Source organism: Haplochromis burtoni, unplaced genomic scaffold (genome assembly GCF_018398535.1).
Source record: "Haplochromis burtoni strain Fernald_Lab_line unplaced genomic scaffold, NCSU_Asbu1 Contig_37, whole genome shotgun sequence".
Taxonomy (NCBI): domain Eukaryota; kingdom Metazoa; phylum Chordata; class Actinopteri; order Cichliformes; family Cichlidae; genus Haplochromis; species Haplochromis burtoni.
In genome coordinates this window covers 2,709,676-2,724,730 of record NW_024582398.1, presented here as the reverse complement: position 1 = coordinate 2,724,730, position 15,055 = coordinate 2,709,676, and the positions used below count along the sequence as shown (strand labels likewise).

The 15,055-nt window shown below is 40.9% G+C and overlaps 1 protein-coding gene across 1 annotated transcript; it reads right to left on the bottom strand.

Moving 5' to 3' along the window:
- Positions 1-12,178: 12,178 nt before the first annotated feature.
- foxi1 (forkhead box i1) lies at positions 12,179-14,699 on the bottom strand. Its single transcript, XM_005919492.3, has 2 exons — positions 13,683-14,699; positions 12,179-13,413 (listed from the first exon to the last, which is right to left on the bottom strand). Exons 1-2 carry the CDS (start codon positions 14,278-14,280, stop codon positions 12,878-12,880), a joined length of 1,134 nt encoding a protein of 377 aa, XP_005919554.1. The 5' UTR covers positions 14,281-14,699; the 3' UTR covers positions 12,179-12,877.
- Positions 14,700-15,055: the final 356 nt, after the last annotated feature.

The following is a 15,055-nucleotide window of genomic DNA, read 5'->3' as shown; positions in this document are numbered from 1 at the left end:
TTGCATGTACATGAAACAATTTGTCAGCCAATATAACCGACTGACCTCCTGCTGACCACAGCCATGACCTTTATCCACTAAAAGATAAATGGGGCTAAATTTAATATTCTTTTTGAAGTTATAGCCTCTCCAGAAATAAATAAACTCTTATATTTCGATGTGAAACAACTGACATAGACAAAGCATAGACAGCATGAAGCAATTGGCTGTATGTAACCTGTTTCCCATTCTACCTGAGCTTTTCCTTCACCCACTCATTCCCTGATTCTCAGCTCTGTCTGAGCTATCAAGCAAAAAGCAAAATGACGTTGGAAACCGCCATCTTTAATATACAGTTGCAACCACCATCTTTAACATACAGTCTTTGTTAAGAATCAAGAGAGGTGGCTACGTGCAAAACAAAAATAAAACAAAAAAAGTTCATCTGTAAGTAGGTTATTCGAAGCATGTCGAAGCACAGTTTTTACATATAATACCAGACTGATCAGCCAGGCCAATGTTAGCATTTTTAACAAAAAAATGCAATAGGTATGAAGTGATTTGCAGTGGTTTGCCCACCAGATAGCAATGGCAAATTAATTGTTTAACATGAAATCTGTAACTTGGTTCTAAAATCTAAAAGTGCTGCTCTGTGTGTTAATGTCATGACACATGAATATTGGATTTTTGAAACAATTCCAGTGTCAGCTTCAAAAATCAGTTGCCACATGCATACATGAAGTGAGGCATGAAAAATTATGCACAGGAACATGCACACAAAGCACAAAGATTAAATAGGGAAAAACTCAGCCATGCGCAAAATATATTAAAAGTAGTCTAAATAAAAGCTGGATTTTTTTGTGCTTTTCCCTAAAAAAAAAAACCCAGCCAAAAGTAATAATGGTGGAGATAATGCTCCCTGACCTTTCTTCACCCTCTGTGTCAACTCATCACCTCCTAGTTGGATGTCAACGAAGGGAAGAAGAGCAGAGAGGGGTGAAGTGGGAAAGAGGTAGAAGGGGAGCGGGCTGGCAGGAGATGGATGGGGGTGGGTGAAGGGATCACCTTGCCAAATCCGCTGTGAAGGTCTCTGTTCTGTGCACTTAGTGTAGCAGCCGGAGCCAACACCTAGCAATGTGTAGGTCTCCCTGGGGCGACACTCAGGCCCTGGCCTCCCTGCCATTGTCATCTGTCCGTCTCTCAGCCAGTCTCTCCGTCCACAAATCTTGCCTGGAGGAAACTTACTTCCTCCTTCTGCATTCTTCCTCCCTCCATTACCCCCAGGAGGAGCAGGAGATGTGTTGGAGGGAACTCCCATGCAGGGTCAAGGAAGTATCGATGTCGAATCCTTAATGTCCGCATCTTACCACTAATTAGAAAATCTATCAAACAATATCAGACATAATAAACGAGAAAAAGCATATCCTCACATTATTTCAGCTGCTGAATATATGCCAGTGACATAAGAGTGATAAGATGTAATCACACCTCACTGACTGGAATGGCAAATATGTCATCGTCCTGAGACAGGGTCTAACCGGGCCATTTCAATGAGTGCACCCATGTCAGGGTGATGTATGGATGCAGTAACACAACCTCTGTGAAGGCATAGGGGGGAAAATGCTGCACTGCCAACCTGCTTCTCAGATCCTGAGCAGGAGAATGGGGGCTGCATGTAAACATTTAAGACGCGTCACTCATTTCTCCTCTGGTGATTTATAGCCAGCCTGGATGCTCACCCTACCAGTACTTATGTGTAAAAATCTGACAGAAAGCCCCACTAGGGGTCTAAATTTATTTAAAAACTTACATATAAATAAAAGTGATGAAAATAGACATCAGATAGCTAAATAGAAAGGTCAGTCATTCTGCTTTTAACACTCTGGATTACACCTTCAGAGGTTTGTCTGACAAAACCCTGCCCTTTGGCTGGTTATACATTTTGTGAAGCTTGGTTCTCTTAATGGAAATGGCTTGGGAACTCATTTGTGAGTAACAGCAAGGGAAAAAAACTAAGTCCTGGAGGAATTTCTTCCCCTGGGGATCCTTAAGTGATGTCCATCTCCTCTCAGTCATTCAGAGCTGAAACAGGAGAATGTGCCTGACACTTTGAGAGCTCTTAATCAGGATCTCTTAAGAAATCTGTTTTATCAGAATTCCACTGTGTGTGTAAAGATTCAGAAAGGCAATTAGCCATGCAGATAGTCCGTGTTTTATTTGAGTATGATTTTTTTTTTAATGTGCTCACTCCTGTTTGGGGGCTGTTGTCCTGTCAGTGTGCAGAGTGCATATTTGCATTGTGAACAAAAGGTTGCAAAAGATTTTCCTGAAAAATAAAATATTGCTCTGTGAAAATTTTGAATGCAGTGAAAACATCACGTATTAGCAGTCGGATTCCAATTCCTGGGAAGTACAAGCCATCCAATTTGCATAAGAAAATTAAATCTTTTAAATTCCGGTTTTCTGAATGTAGTTTTAGTTCACAGCATAAAATAGTCAGGAAAAATTGTTTACTGTTTAAAAACTCATTTAAAGAGAAACAACTGGGCAAATCAATAGCTTTATAGTTACTCTAATTTTAATCAGTGACACAACCTGCCCAGCAGAGGTCCCCAACCCCTTTCCTCCCTCTAAACAGAAACCAAAAACCTCTCCATGCCAAAGCAGCATAGAGACAGAGGATCCTAAAGCACAATAAAATAGGAGATGTATGGGAACCATTGAGGTAGAAATGTCTGCAGTGATTTATCCCAGCGTGCCTTTCCCAGTTTCGACTCAGACATGCCTACATGTGAAGATTTAAATGTGAGATACAGGTGAGGAAATTCAAGATGACCCCGACTAAAACTATGAAATATGGGAGCATAAATGTACATTCTGTCAAAGAGGGTAAAATATCATGTGGGTAACACATACTGTACCATAGAATGAACCCCTGCCAGCTCCTGGAACAGTGCCCATACTGTGATCTGGGAGTATTTGCTTGCTGTATTCTCAAAAAGTTGCTCATTTTATACCCCGCCCCACAGGATGAATCTCTAGTTCATTACCTGGATAACACGAGCAGAAAAACAGTTTAGTAGGTGACTCCAAACATTATTGCCTGTGCTTTTTTAAAGGCTTTCTAATCCTTTAAGTATGACACAAATACTTAACAAAGGAATGCTTCTTCTCTGTGATTAAGCACAACCCGCTGAGAAGAGGCTTCTACTTGCCATAAGATGTCAAAATAATCAGCTCAAAATGCTCAGGAGCTGCTTTGCCTCAAAGAGCTGGTCATGATTTGTGACAAAGCCAGAGTGTGTAACCAGGAAAACAAGGACGGTGCAAACCAACAGTGATAAAATAAACAGCCAAATACACACTGGGTGAAATATATAGCTTATATACAGGTTTTCCAATCTTTTCTGACAATTTATAGAAAAAAACTGATTATTCATGGCAGTTCTGATTTTGATTGTCACATTTTTCGAAGTTCCTTTTTTCTCTTGTTCTTAACTCTTTATTTTGTGTTTTTTAACAGGTGCATGAAATTGACTCATTTTGCAAGTTGAAGTCAAGCACATAACATTTTACATTATGAATGACTTCAATTCTAAACTGCAGCAGAGGTGACCATCACCCAGGAAGGTTATTAGAATATAAAATTTCTCAAGCCATCCCCTATGTGAATCTCCGATGCCGTTTACTGTAAACTAAAGTCGATCCTGACATGCAGGTGCTCTTCCCTCTAACTGTGTTGTAGGAAAGTGAGAAAAGGACTGCATGTAATCCACACCTGAGAGAGGAAATCAGATTGTCTCAAAATTGAAATCATCACTTCATACGCAGATCTGTTAAGCAATGTCAGGCCGATGCTTTAATTTAGCCTGAGAATCTTCTTTCCCAGATATTCATTCAATAAGTTCATAGCTGACTTATTTAACAGCCTTTCACGGCAGAATGAATGAGCACATGGGCTCTGTTGGAAAGCCTTGAGATATATGATATTGACTTTGGCAGAGTAGTGTAATCAAGTAAGCGCTATATATCTTTTCTTGCACTGACAGTTTCCCCTGCTCTAGCATGAGGCTGGCTTTTAATCAGAAACAACAGCGTACACCCGATCAGGCTTTTCACACCAGAACCAGGGCAGTGTCATGCTGCTACAACATCAACATTATCTCAAAATACCAGTTTTTGCCCATAATATCTGGAGCCTTTTTGGGGTTATCTCAGTAAATGAGCAATCCAATTCATGGAACACACACACACACACATAGGCTTTCATGCATCTGCAGTCAAAAACACATGCAATTGTTGCTTCTATTACATCCATGAGCAGCATGCTTCATCTGAAGATCGTTTTAAACAGTCTGCTGTCTCTGAGGTCTATCTGTGCACTTTAGCAGGTGGCTCTTTTCATTAAACCTAAATGCCCGATGGCTGTGCTGTTCATTAAAGGCTGTCCAGTAATATGGGCCTGAGATGATTGCCCCTGCAGTGGTTAAATATAGTGGTTGGACAAGGCCTCTGCCACCATGTAATGAAAAAAGTCAGTAGAGCCGGGGCTATTACGCTGTCAGCGCTCATACCATTACAGACCATTAAAAACATCACAACTCTCTGATTCATCCTCATTATATTTATTGGATAGATGGCTTGGTCTAATTGTAAAAGCAGTCCGACCCCTGCATAGTTCAACATGTGTCATCTATGTGTAGCCATGCAGGCACTCTGTGTTACTGAACAATAGCACAGAGGGTCTGATCAATTCAAAACAAAGATGTGCAATTATGATATATTTAGACTTTTAAAGATGTGGAACTTGCACCATTTTTGTGTTCATTCCATAAAACAAGAGAACAAAGCTGTAAATTTAGTCATTAGTGCTGGACCCACATGAGCTCCCAGTGTTGACATGTACGCACAGGGCAGTGTGCCTGGCTTATTTAACAGAACGGAAATTAACCTCTTGTCACCTTCCCTTAATCACAGTCTTTCCACAGCGCTATGCATCCACTTTTGACACTGCTGGACTACAAGGGCTACCTTTTCCAAAGGGTGCCTTAAAATTCCACATGCCTCAACACCAGAGAAGTCCTGAGATATACCCAAACAAAGCATCCTCTGACTGCTCATTTGTGAAGGTCATTAATGTCTAATCATATTTAAATGACTCTCAAAGAGGCGTCTGAGCAGATCACCGGTATGCAGATGGGGGAAGAGGGGAACTTGCCCTCCAGGACTTGTTCTTTTGTCTTACCTCCTGGTTTGAATCCCCTGTGGGACTGTAGACATGTCATGACACATCAGCCTGCAGACAGAGAGCTACCTGACTGGGACAGGGACTGATACTACAGCAGACAGGCAGACTACCTTTATAGACACCCCCTAGATACACCCCCACCAAGCCACCTACACACACATACACTCACACACATTGTGATTTAAATGTTGAACACAAGAGCTATTAGCATAATGATAAGATGTAGTGACACCTCCCTTTGAATTCTACCAGGTAGCCTTGAAGCCGAGTGTAATGAAAGGGATAATTATATAATTTATACAGGGAGGGTCACTGACAGCTAAACAAAGCTATTCGGCTAAGGTCTGACCTACCTAATTAAGAGAGTAGGCCATCAGTCTTGATGTACCTGTCAAAGATTTGATCACTGGCAGTTTAAAATACATAAAAATGAATGTTGTCCAACAGTTTTTAATAGCCCATAAGACACATAGTCTGCATATTTTTTCAAACCAAAGAAAACTACTTTGTATTTTTCTGGACTGAAGAAGCCTAAAGAAAACAATATAATGTTGTCACAATCATTCACTTATTCATTGGCTTTTAACAGCTTTCCAAATGTTTTAACGACAATTTCAAATCCTACTTCACACTGAGATTAGTGGGGGGAGGGGGGGGGAGCCCCCTTAATAAAAGCATACACTATAGGTTATAATGCAACATATAATAAAATCACTAATGACCATGAAACGTCCCCACTTTGTTACTCACATTTAATTTTATTAATTATTTTCAAATGGTATTGATTTATTTTTCTTTTATTTGAAGATAGAATTTTATATAAATCACATTATGAACAAACCTTAAGGACAGAAACAGGAGTGAAAGTTTGGTAAGTGTATCACTGAGACTTTTGGCAGACAGTAAAAGAAAAAATGATTTTTAAAAAGCTGCTTCCTGTGTTTTATTGGATAATACAAAATGTAACTAACGGATGAGAAACACCTTTGTTGATTGTTTTGATTATTTTTTCATATTATTAAAACCAAACAGACCACAAATCTGAAAATTAACTAACACTGCAAGAAAAACACACACACAGCTGACTGAAAACGACACTGTGGGATTATCTAAGTCCTACAAATCGCTAAATGCTTTTTTAAAATCACAAAGTATAATTATACTCCGACTCTCAGCACAATCCACTGCAATTTTTGTAATTCATGCCAAGCTCTCCTCTGTGTCTCTAAAAAAAAAAAGCAAGTATTTCTTTAATGCTTGTTTTTTTTTGTTGTTCGGCTCCCCTAAGATAAATGTGCTGTAGTCAAACCAAGGGCATGAGAATGGCCCATTAAATGGCACAATAATCAGCACACCTCTCATCGTCATTAGTTAAATACAGCCCTAACCTGTCAATGTTTTAATTGCCCCTTTGTGTCCCTCAGATTATCTCAGGCTTGTAAAACCCCATTTTCTCTCATGCTGAATAAAAAACGGCCTCTTTGTTAAGTGGGGGCATGTCAACACACTTCTCTGGATGATGTTGGCCTCTCGGCTCTGCTGTCAGCATCGGTGTTGAGCGGACAGACACACATAAAAACATGCATGGGTGTGCGTGTGCGTGTGTATCCTGAATTATGTCACAGTGCTGGAATGCCATCGCATGACAAAAGGGAAGAGAATGTATTAAATGAGTTAGAGCTACACGGCATTGGAGCAAGACACACACAAATAACACAGACACACACAATTCGCTTGTTACATACAAACACAACATGGGCAGCAGTGCCACACTGTCGGCAATTTAGCGTGTTAATTGAGAAGCTTTTGCAGCAGAAGCAGAGAAGACTCTCTATCCCGGCAGCATGCATGTCGTGTGTTTATAGTTGACACCCAAGCTGTTTGGGGTTGATAGACTTCAATACCAGAGTCAACACATAGCACTTGCTGTGTGCTGATGCTTGTTTAAACACTAATCTGGCAAACATGTGTCTTCTTTCTGCTTCTTGGATTGCTGCTGCACAAGCCAAGCTGATTTTCATATGACTAGTGTCTCTCTATTTCCCCTAAACAGGAGAAATAGAGGAACCCACACAAATAGAAATCCACATATCACTTATATTTTACAGTATTAAAAGAGGGAACAATCCTTGATCTGTACAAAAACTTTAGTGTGTCAAGAATCATCAGCAATAAAACAATAAATGTTGATAGGAATCACTGACTGTGCGATTGAGTGTAATTACCTTCTTAAGGGGGTGATCAACCTATTAAAGTATTACATCTTGTTGATTAAAGCACTTTAAAAGCACGGCCTTTCTTTCCCTCCCCTTTAAGATGATAGCAGCTGGCTTAGAAGAGAGCCAAGGCCTTGAAGTGTGGGCTGGGATTAGTACCGTAGCAAACACAAAAGGAGCATTTGAAGGGGGCATGCCTGTCTCTTTTGAAAGGCTATCATTTAGAGCCTTCAGCCATAGATCATCTGCAGTTTACATGGTGAAAACTTTAAATGTTGATCATACCCATTATTTGTCTCTGTGAGGGGTGCGTTTGATGGTTTAGGCCAGGGAAGGCTCCAAAGGTCTCCGAGCTTCAGTCTGTCTCCCCACTCCTGTCTCTCTATTGGTATGCATCCCTCACAATAGAGGCAGGAGGCAGGGGGTCTCATTAGGGGCCGGGGGAGAGCTGTTCTGGGAGGGAGCAGTCGATGAATTCCTCGGGGCAGATGCACCATCATCACACAGCAGTGAAGCTGAAGAAAGGAACATGGGAAGCAGGTGAAACGAAATAATTCTCAATGGCGTTCTACAAACTTTCGTGCAGCAAAACACAACTCGCAAAAACACAAAATGTCTTGCGGAAAGACGTGTCTCGAAATACAGAGGTACTCCAGGTGGGCTGCGTCTTTTAACAGTGGGAACTTCATCCGATGTGACTTTCAAACTGAGAGATGGCTTCCTTTAGAACTACTGACAATGACTGACAAGTGGAACAGAGGTAGCTATTTTGAGGGTCCCCTGAGTACCAAATGATGACCTGACTTCCGTCTTGCCACCAAAAGTGCAGGCTGGAGTAAGTTAAATGAATTCCCTCTGGGTAGCTACTTCCTCTGTTATCTGTCACCACTTCCTGTCTGTAAGGGGCAGGTAATGACAGCATGCAGGTGCTGCAAGCCGGGTGGTATCACTACAAAGTGTCCGAAGCACAGAACATGCCATTTTTCCCTAAAACAATATTACATTGTTTAATTTCTTGTTTAAATGCATCCATGTGCTCAAGCAATCACAATACCAAGTTTTTGTGCGAGGTCAGATGGACCCTTATCATGTGAAAGTAGTCCCTGAACCAGGCTAAAATGATTACACATTGGCTGTTACTCAGATATTTGCTCTGCTGCACTGCACAGAGAAATTGATGTTCCACGAACCCTGGATATTGTTCTCGGAAGGTCACGGTTTGGAATTTCATGTAAGTGATGAATGGTTGCAGATTCACTGAGAGGCTTATGAGTAAGTCTTTCGGTGTACTGAGATAATCAGGAAATATAGCTGAAAAAATATTCCGCTGTGATACTTGTAATTATTTTCTTCTTTAATTACTTAAGGTTGGCTTCAAGCGAGCCAGAAACAGATGTAAAACTTGTTAGAAGCATCAAATGATTGAAGCAAGCTTTCTTTTCTGGATTTCCAGCAGTGTGTAAAAACACTGCCATGGTTTGTTATGACAAAGGTCACGGATAAAGGATGATCTGCCTACAGTTCCCTAATGCGAGAACAAAGACTTTTTCAAAATATATTCCAGCAGTAGAGTGAGCAGGGGATAGGTTACATTGTTTTGGGGATAGGTTTTCCAGACAGAGTGATGTGAAGACAGGTCCTGGCTGTGGATTTACTGGGACTCGTTCTAGTCTGTTAATCCTTGTATCTCTTTGACTCTTTCAGCAGGTTCCTCAGCTGGAAAGCCTCATGGGGCTCTGAAGTGGCTTCCTTTCCTGTGTTCACCATTAATTTTCAAATGAGCCAGTTTCCACTGCTAGAAAAGAGGAAAAATCAAGATTAAAATAATCTCAGGAAACTCCATGCACGTGAAGAAAAATACCAAATCAACATGGTGCAAAAACAAGTTGAGAAAATCTATTTTTCCCATCTTTGATAAGACTTAACAGCTGCTTATAATATACTAAAATCAGATTTTTTTACAAAATTAGAAAAGAAATGAAAAAAAAAACCTACATGAATACTTTATCAAGTGTGGTTAGAATAGTTGTCTTGACATTTTCCATGTGCTCTCAATAGCTGAACAATTTGCACTGAGATGACTCTTGTTCTGTATAAAATCATCCATATGGCTGCTCAGCCAGAGCCAGGATCCCATGCTATTAGCGGCTCAAACATCAGTCTTTTTATGGGCCTCAGACGGGGAATGATGAAACCAAATCAGGTCATGCCAATTGATAGACATTCTCCTCAGCTATCACTTGCACACACAGTCCTTTTAAAGTAAAGTCTAGAGAGCTGCCTCTATCTTTACAGGTGTAGCGTTGCTTCCCCAGAAGCTGTCATCATATTGTTCAATGAAATATTTAACTTCCTCAAGAGATTGAGCTGTAATATAAGAAATCATCCCTATAATGCCCACTGACTGCTACAAACAGATGTGAAATTTCAAAGTAGACCCAGACTCTGTTTAGCCCCCCCCCCCCATGGACGAGCTATCATGTTCTTCACGGAGGTCAGACGCACAGTCTCCCTTTTCAAATTATACCCCTCAGATTTGTCTGTTAGGTAGTGTTATATGGGCTGTGGAGAATTAAAAGGCTCTGATTTTATTTGAAATTCCCAGTGCTTTACAAAGTAATCATTTCCCATACAAAGTACATCTAAAAGCTACGCTAAACCTCTAAACCATAGAAGTAAGCCTACAACACATGGCATGGGAAAAATAAATAAATAAATAAAAATGGCAGATTATGGGGAGATTAAAGGTTGTACAGCTTGTTATCTTTGTGTATCAGTCGAGATCTTGGTTGACAGCTGATGGGAGTTATCTGGAAATGATACATCACTACTTCATGTCCCTCACTGACTACTGTCCCAGGCAGCAGACATCAGCACTCCTGTTGTGATTTTTACATTAAATAAAATTAAATGAAATTAAAACAGGGGAATATCTTTATTTATGCATTTATTTATGTAACTCTTCAGCTGGATTCATCGTCATTCAATAAAACACAGTAAATGAAGAAAGCTTCCAAGTGTATCTAGTCCCATATAGAGAAAGAGAATTAAAATAATCCAATGTTGAAACACTGACTCCTTCAATTATGAACCACCCTCACCTTTCGAGACATGACCCTTTGAGGATGGAACCCATCATTATGGATTTAGCCCACTAGGCATGGGGATTGAGGCCACCCTTATGCTGAGGCATTCTCCTGGGTCTCAGTCTTTATTCCTGGAGCCAGGGGCCCTCAAGCAGGTAGACATGGCCTGACTGATATTCATGTGGGCCAGGTAAATGTGCCCTTCAGGCATGGGGCACTGGAGCGTTACTTTTCTGAGAAATGGGAAGGTGAGGCAAACTTGGAAAGCAAAGAGATGTACTCTGCAGTTTGCTGCATCCACACTCATATGGTGGTGTAGTAGTTTCTGAGAAAGCATTAATACTAGCCAGACCACCATGGAGAAATACTCAAGTGTGCACAACTTTATATGCAAATGTTAAAATGCAGTTTAGCTGCCAAAAATACTCAGAACATTATATTTTATTCTAATGATGCATTAATGGGTAATAATGCTAAACTACTTTATATACTGCAGGGTAGCTTAATATAAAATAATACATCATTATTTATCAATTGGTTGCTCTAGTGGGGGGGAAAAATGTATCTTAATACAATTTTAAATAATACTGAATTACTGAGTCTAAGAAGTTGAGAACAGAACTAAGGGATCAAGAAATTACACCATGAACAGAAAGGCCTGAGAATATAAAAGGCTCTATACTCTATTCACTAGATGTGATGAGGATTTCAACAGAAAACTTGTTAGTGTGAGAACCTCCTGTATGACAAAAATCCCCTTTGTCTGATCCGTGGCCCTGCTCCACAGATAATGGAGCAAAATGTGGCCTGAGGGAGATAATTTGTTCCCAGATCTTCAGATCGCAATATTTTCATTTGAGCCCAGGAGGGGACCTCTTGAGTTGCCAGCTTCCATTGTGTTCCAACAAGGGGCACAAAAGTCTTGTCAATTAATTTTTCTTTTATTCCAGACCACGGAGCGCCTGGGTGAATTCAATTATCAACCAATTAAGAGGTGTTTCCTTTTATTTACAGACTTTGATTCCGTGCGTATCCATATTGTTTGAAAATAAGACAGAAGCCGGGTGTAAAATCACTTGAACATTTTCCCCGCATGAGTTGTTTAATAGCCTTTCCCCCCAATAGCAGCCTTTCTGTTGTGTCCCCTGGGTCACAAGCACGACAAAAGCACATTACATGCTGCTGAACTCTCTCGTCAGTTGTTTGCCGGATGCTCCTTCACAGTGCTCTCCAATACAAACAAAAAGCCCTCACACAGACAGTCGGCCTTTTGCGTGACAAGACTTTGGGAATAGATGGAGACAGGTGGAATATTCAGTAAAAGAAAAATGAAGGTTGAAATCAAGCAGTCTCAGTCTGAGTCAAATCCAGTCCAGACAAAAAGCTGAACTTCTGAACCTCATGGAAGCAAGCTAAAGGTCTGATTACTTGTTAATGGGTCTATTGGAAGTGACAAGCGGAAAATATCTCTGTCTTACACATTTTACAGCTTACAGCTACTTGACTTCAGATTTCCTGACAGACCATCAAATATTTGTACAACTTTATGCTTTCATGGATTTGAGAACCTAATGAGGTTTTGTAAAGCTTTTTAAAAATATATTTATATATATATATATATATATATATATCTCCCTGAGACTCTGAGCAACAGTGAAGCAGGCTCTCCAAAATACTTTGAACTTTACGTCTACAAACAAAGCAGGGGCGAATCACACACTAATAAATAATGGCCCCATGTGCTGATGTTGATACATCATCAATGAATGACCCTACAGCAGACAACATGGTGTCCAAGGAAACACATAAATGTATTTATTTTGAGGAAAAATCCAGAAAAAGTCTGAAAATGCTTTGTACTGCCAGATTCACGTGGGGAATAAAACATAGTAACTCTCATTAATTATATAGAATTTCATACAGTCAAAGCCTTGACTATTTCTGACTAGTGCATCCAGCTCTCCAGAGGAAAAACAGGAAAATGACACATAAGCCTTGAATATGGAGTTCAAATAAATGACTTTTATTCAAACATAGAGGACACAAGTTTAAATAAAACACAATTAAGTCTAACATACATGGTTCTTCTTATGAAAATAATTTCTGTACATAGGCATCTTCTTTAAAGACTAACTGGTACAATCCAGCTGCTACAGTGTGTTGTTTTTTGTTTTGTTTTTTTAAATCTACCCATCAGATCTCAGTGGGAAGATGCACTGACAAATTTTCTCAGTTTGGGAGAGTCACTGTGATAAACACCAGTTTAGTTCCAGTAGTCATACTACAAGGTGGCCAACCACACCAGAAAATTAGTATTAACGGGTGGTTACATAAGAACTGTGAGCAGTCTACACCTCTGTTCCTTCCCGGCTGTATATGAGGTTATTCACACTGAAATGGTTGGAGAGGCTCTGCACTGATGTGTAATAGTTCATTCTGCTGTTGTCAGAGTTCAGAGGAGAGATCACAGAAGGCGAGTAGGAGCCCAGTCCAGACATGCCCTCTCTGGGCTGAGATAGTCCCCCGACGTGCCCGGAGCCGTAGTCTCCACGCTCTACGCCCCGGGCGCCGTCGCTTCCCCCGCTGCTCGCCAGGATCGAGTTCACGCTGGATGAGAAGCTGCTGAAACAGGGGCTGTGCTCCGCGGAGGGAGACGGGGACAACTTGGGCTCAGTGGAGGCCGGAGAGCCGTGCAGGCTGGGCGGGGAGGCACTCAGGAGGCTGGCAGTGTCGGCGAGCTTGTGTGCGCCGTCTTCAGATTTAAGTGGAAGAGCTGTGCTGTCAGCTCCGTTCAAATCTGATCTCCTCTTTCTCTTACGCCTGAAGTTCCCGTTGTCGAACATCTTCTCACAGTTTGGGTCAAGAGTCCAGTAGTTTCCTTTACCTGTATAAGAAACAGAAGAAATAAAGAAGGGGGGGATGAAAAACGCTGACATGCGAATACTTTGAATTCAAATTTGTTCCTGCTCACAACTGAACAGTTCACTTGACTTTTCACATTAAAATCTAAAAATAAATAAATAAAAATCAATAATTAAACGTCTCTGGTATTTCAGAAATACTTTTGATAAAGTTTACAAACAAAAGTAGTAACGATTCTCTGATATATAATCACAGAAAATTATGAGAGGTTTATTAAAAAAAAAAACTCACCAGGGTCATCCTCGTCCCGTGCCACTTTTTTGAAACAGTCGTTCAGTGACAAGTTGTGGCGAATTGAATTCTGCCACCCAGCTTTGCTCTTCTTGTAGAAAGGGAAGTTATCGGCCACATACTGATAAATCTGACTGAGAGTCAACTTTTTGTCCTGGGCATTTTGTATGGCCATCGCTATCAGTGCGGAGTAAGAATAAGGTGGTCTAACCATTTTGAAGAGCTCCTGCTGGCTGGATATGGATAGCCATCCCAGGTCTGCTCCACCAAACCCGGTGGGAGGCGGTAAGAACTGCCTCTGGTTAGACCCGTATCCAGACTGAATATAAGACGTGCCGTTGTTCCCTTGAAGATAAGGAGAAGAGTTGATGCTCGGTCCGTTTAGCCATAGGTATGGGTTTGTAGAGGGGGACGAGTACTCTCCGAGGCCGTAACCGGAGGGGTGAGTAGGCGGCCTCTGAGTGTGATGGTGATGCAGATTCTGCTGGTAAACGCCGTAGTTGTCGCAGTACACGGCCATGTCCAGGAGCTCCTGGGCGCTGTGGTGCTGAATCGGGCTGCTCTGTGGGTTAGATGGTTGGTGTCCAAAAGCATTCATAATCCGCCTTAAACAGATTCCCCAAACCTAATTTCGTCTCTGTGTCTCTCCCTCAGGACAGAACTTATTCGGAGAAGCAGGAGTATTTATGCGCAGCGCCCGGGTCCTCCACAGGTAGCCCATTGAAGAAAAGTTTTGATTTGGTCACACCCCCCTTCTCTGTCTTGCTACACCCAACTCACCCAATCTCCCTATCAATGAGCATCAATACTTCTTTTAAATGCAGCGACGAACTTCGTGTTAATTGTAAAGTATGCCCACATTAAGGAACGTTAGTGGTTTCGAACTTTCTCAATAACGACGCGTAATTACGCACCGCTGCTTAAATTGGATGACAGTGTATACAGACGTTACAAAAGGAATCCTTCGCAAATAATCCAAAGTGAAATACAAAGCACGGTTGTGGCACGATGTTAATAATTGTTCCTTACTAGAATAATATTTTTTATTGAATATTCTTTAATATTGTGATCAAAACTGCACGTCACAAACGTATCTCGTTTAAATCAGTTTCGTTTAAAACTTGGTATCCGTGTCAGACTCAAACAAGGAAGTTCCACGTGCTTAAAACTTAAAAAGAATTTTGTTTGCAATAAACACTTCACAAGTGCCACAAGTTTTGTGTCAACAAGTGACTCGTGGAAAGCATACTCACTGCAAGCTCCCCAGGAAAACGGGTTATAGCTCCACTGCGAATTAGGAACAATTATATTTCTAATTATGTCATTATTTAATTATTCTGCATTATCAAAATTTGCCTATATTAGGCTACAGG

Excerpts from the sequence above, each read along its gene's own strand:
- foxi1 (XM_005919492.3), bottom strand. The coding sequence starts at position 14,280 with ATGAATGCTTTTGGACACCAACCATCTAACCCACAGAGCAGCCCGATT. Across the intron at positions 13,414-13,682 it reads ACGGGACGAGGATGACCCTG|GTAAAGGAAACTACTGGACT; the intron begins GTGAGTTTTTTT and ends TTTCTTATACAG.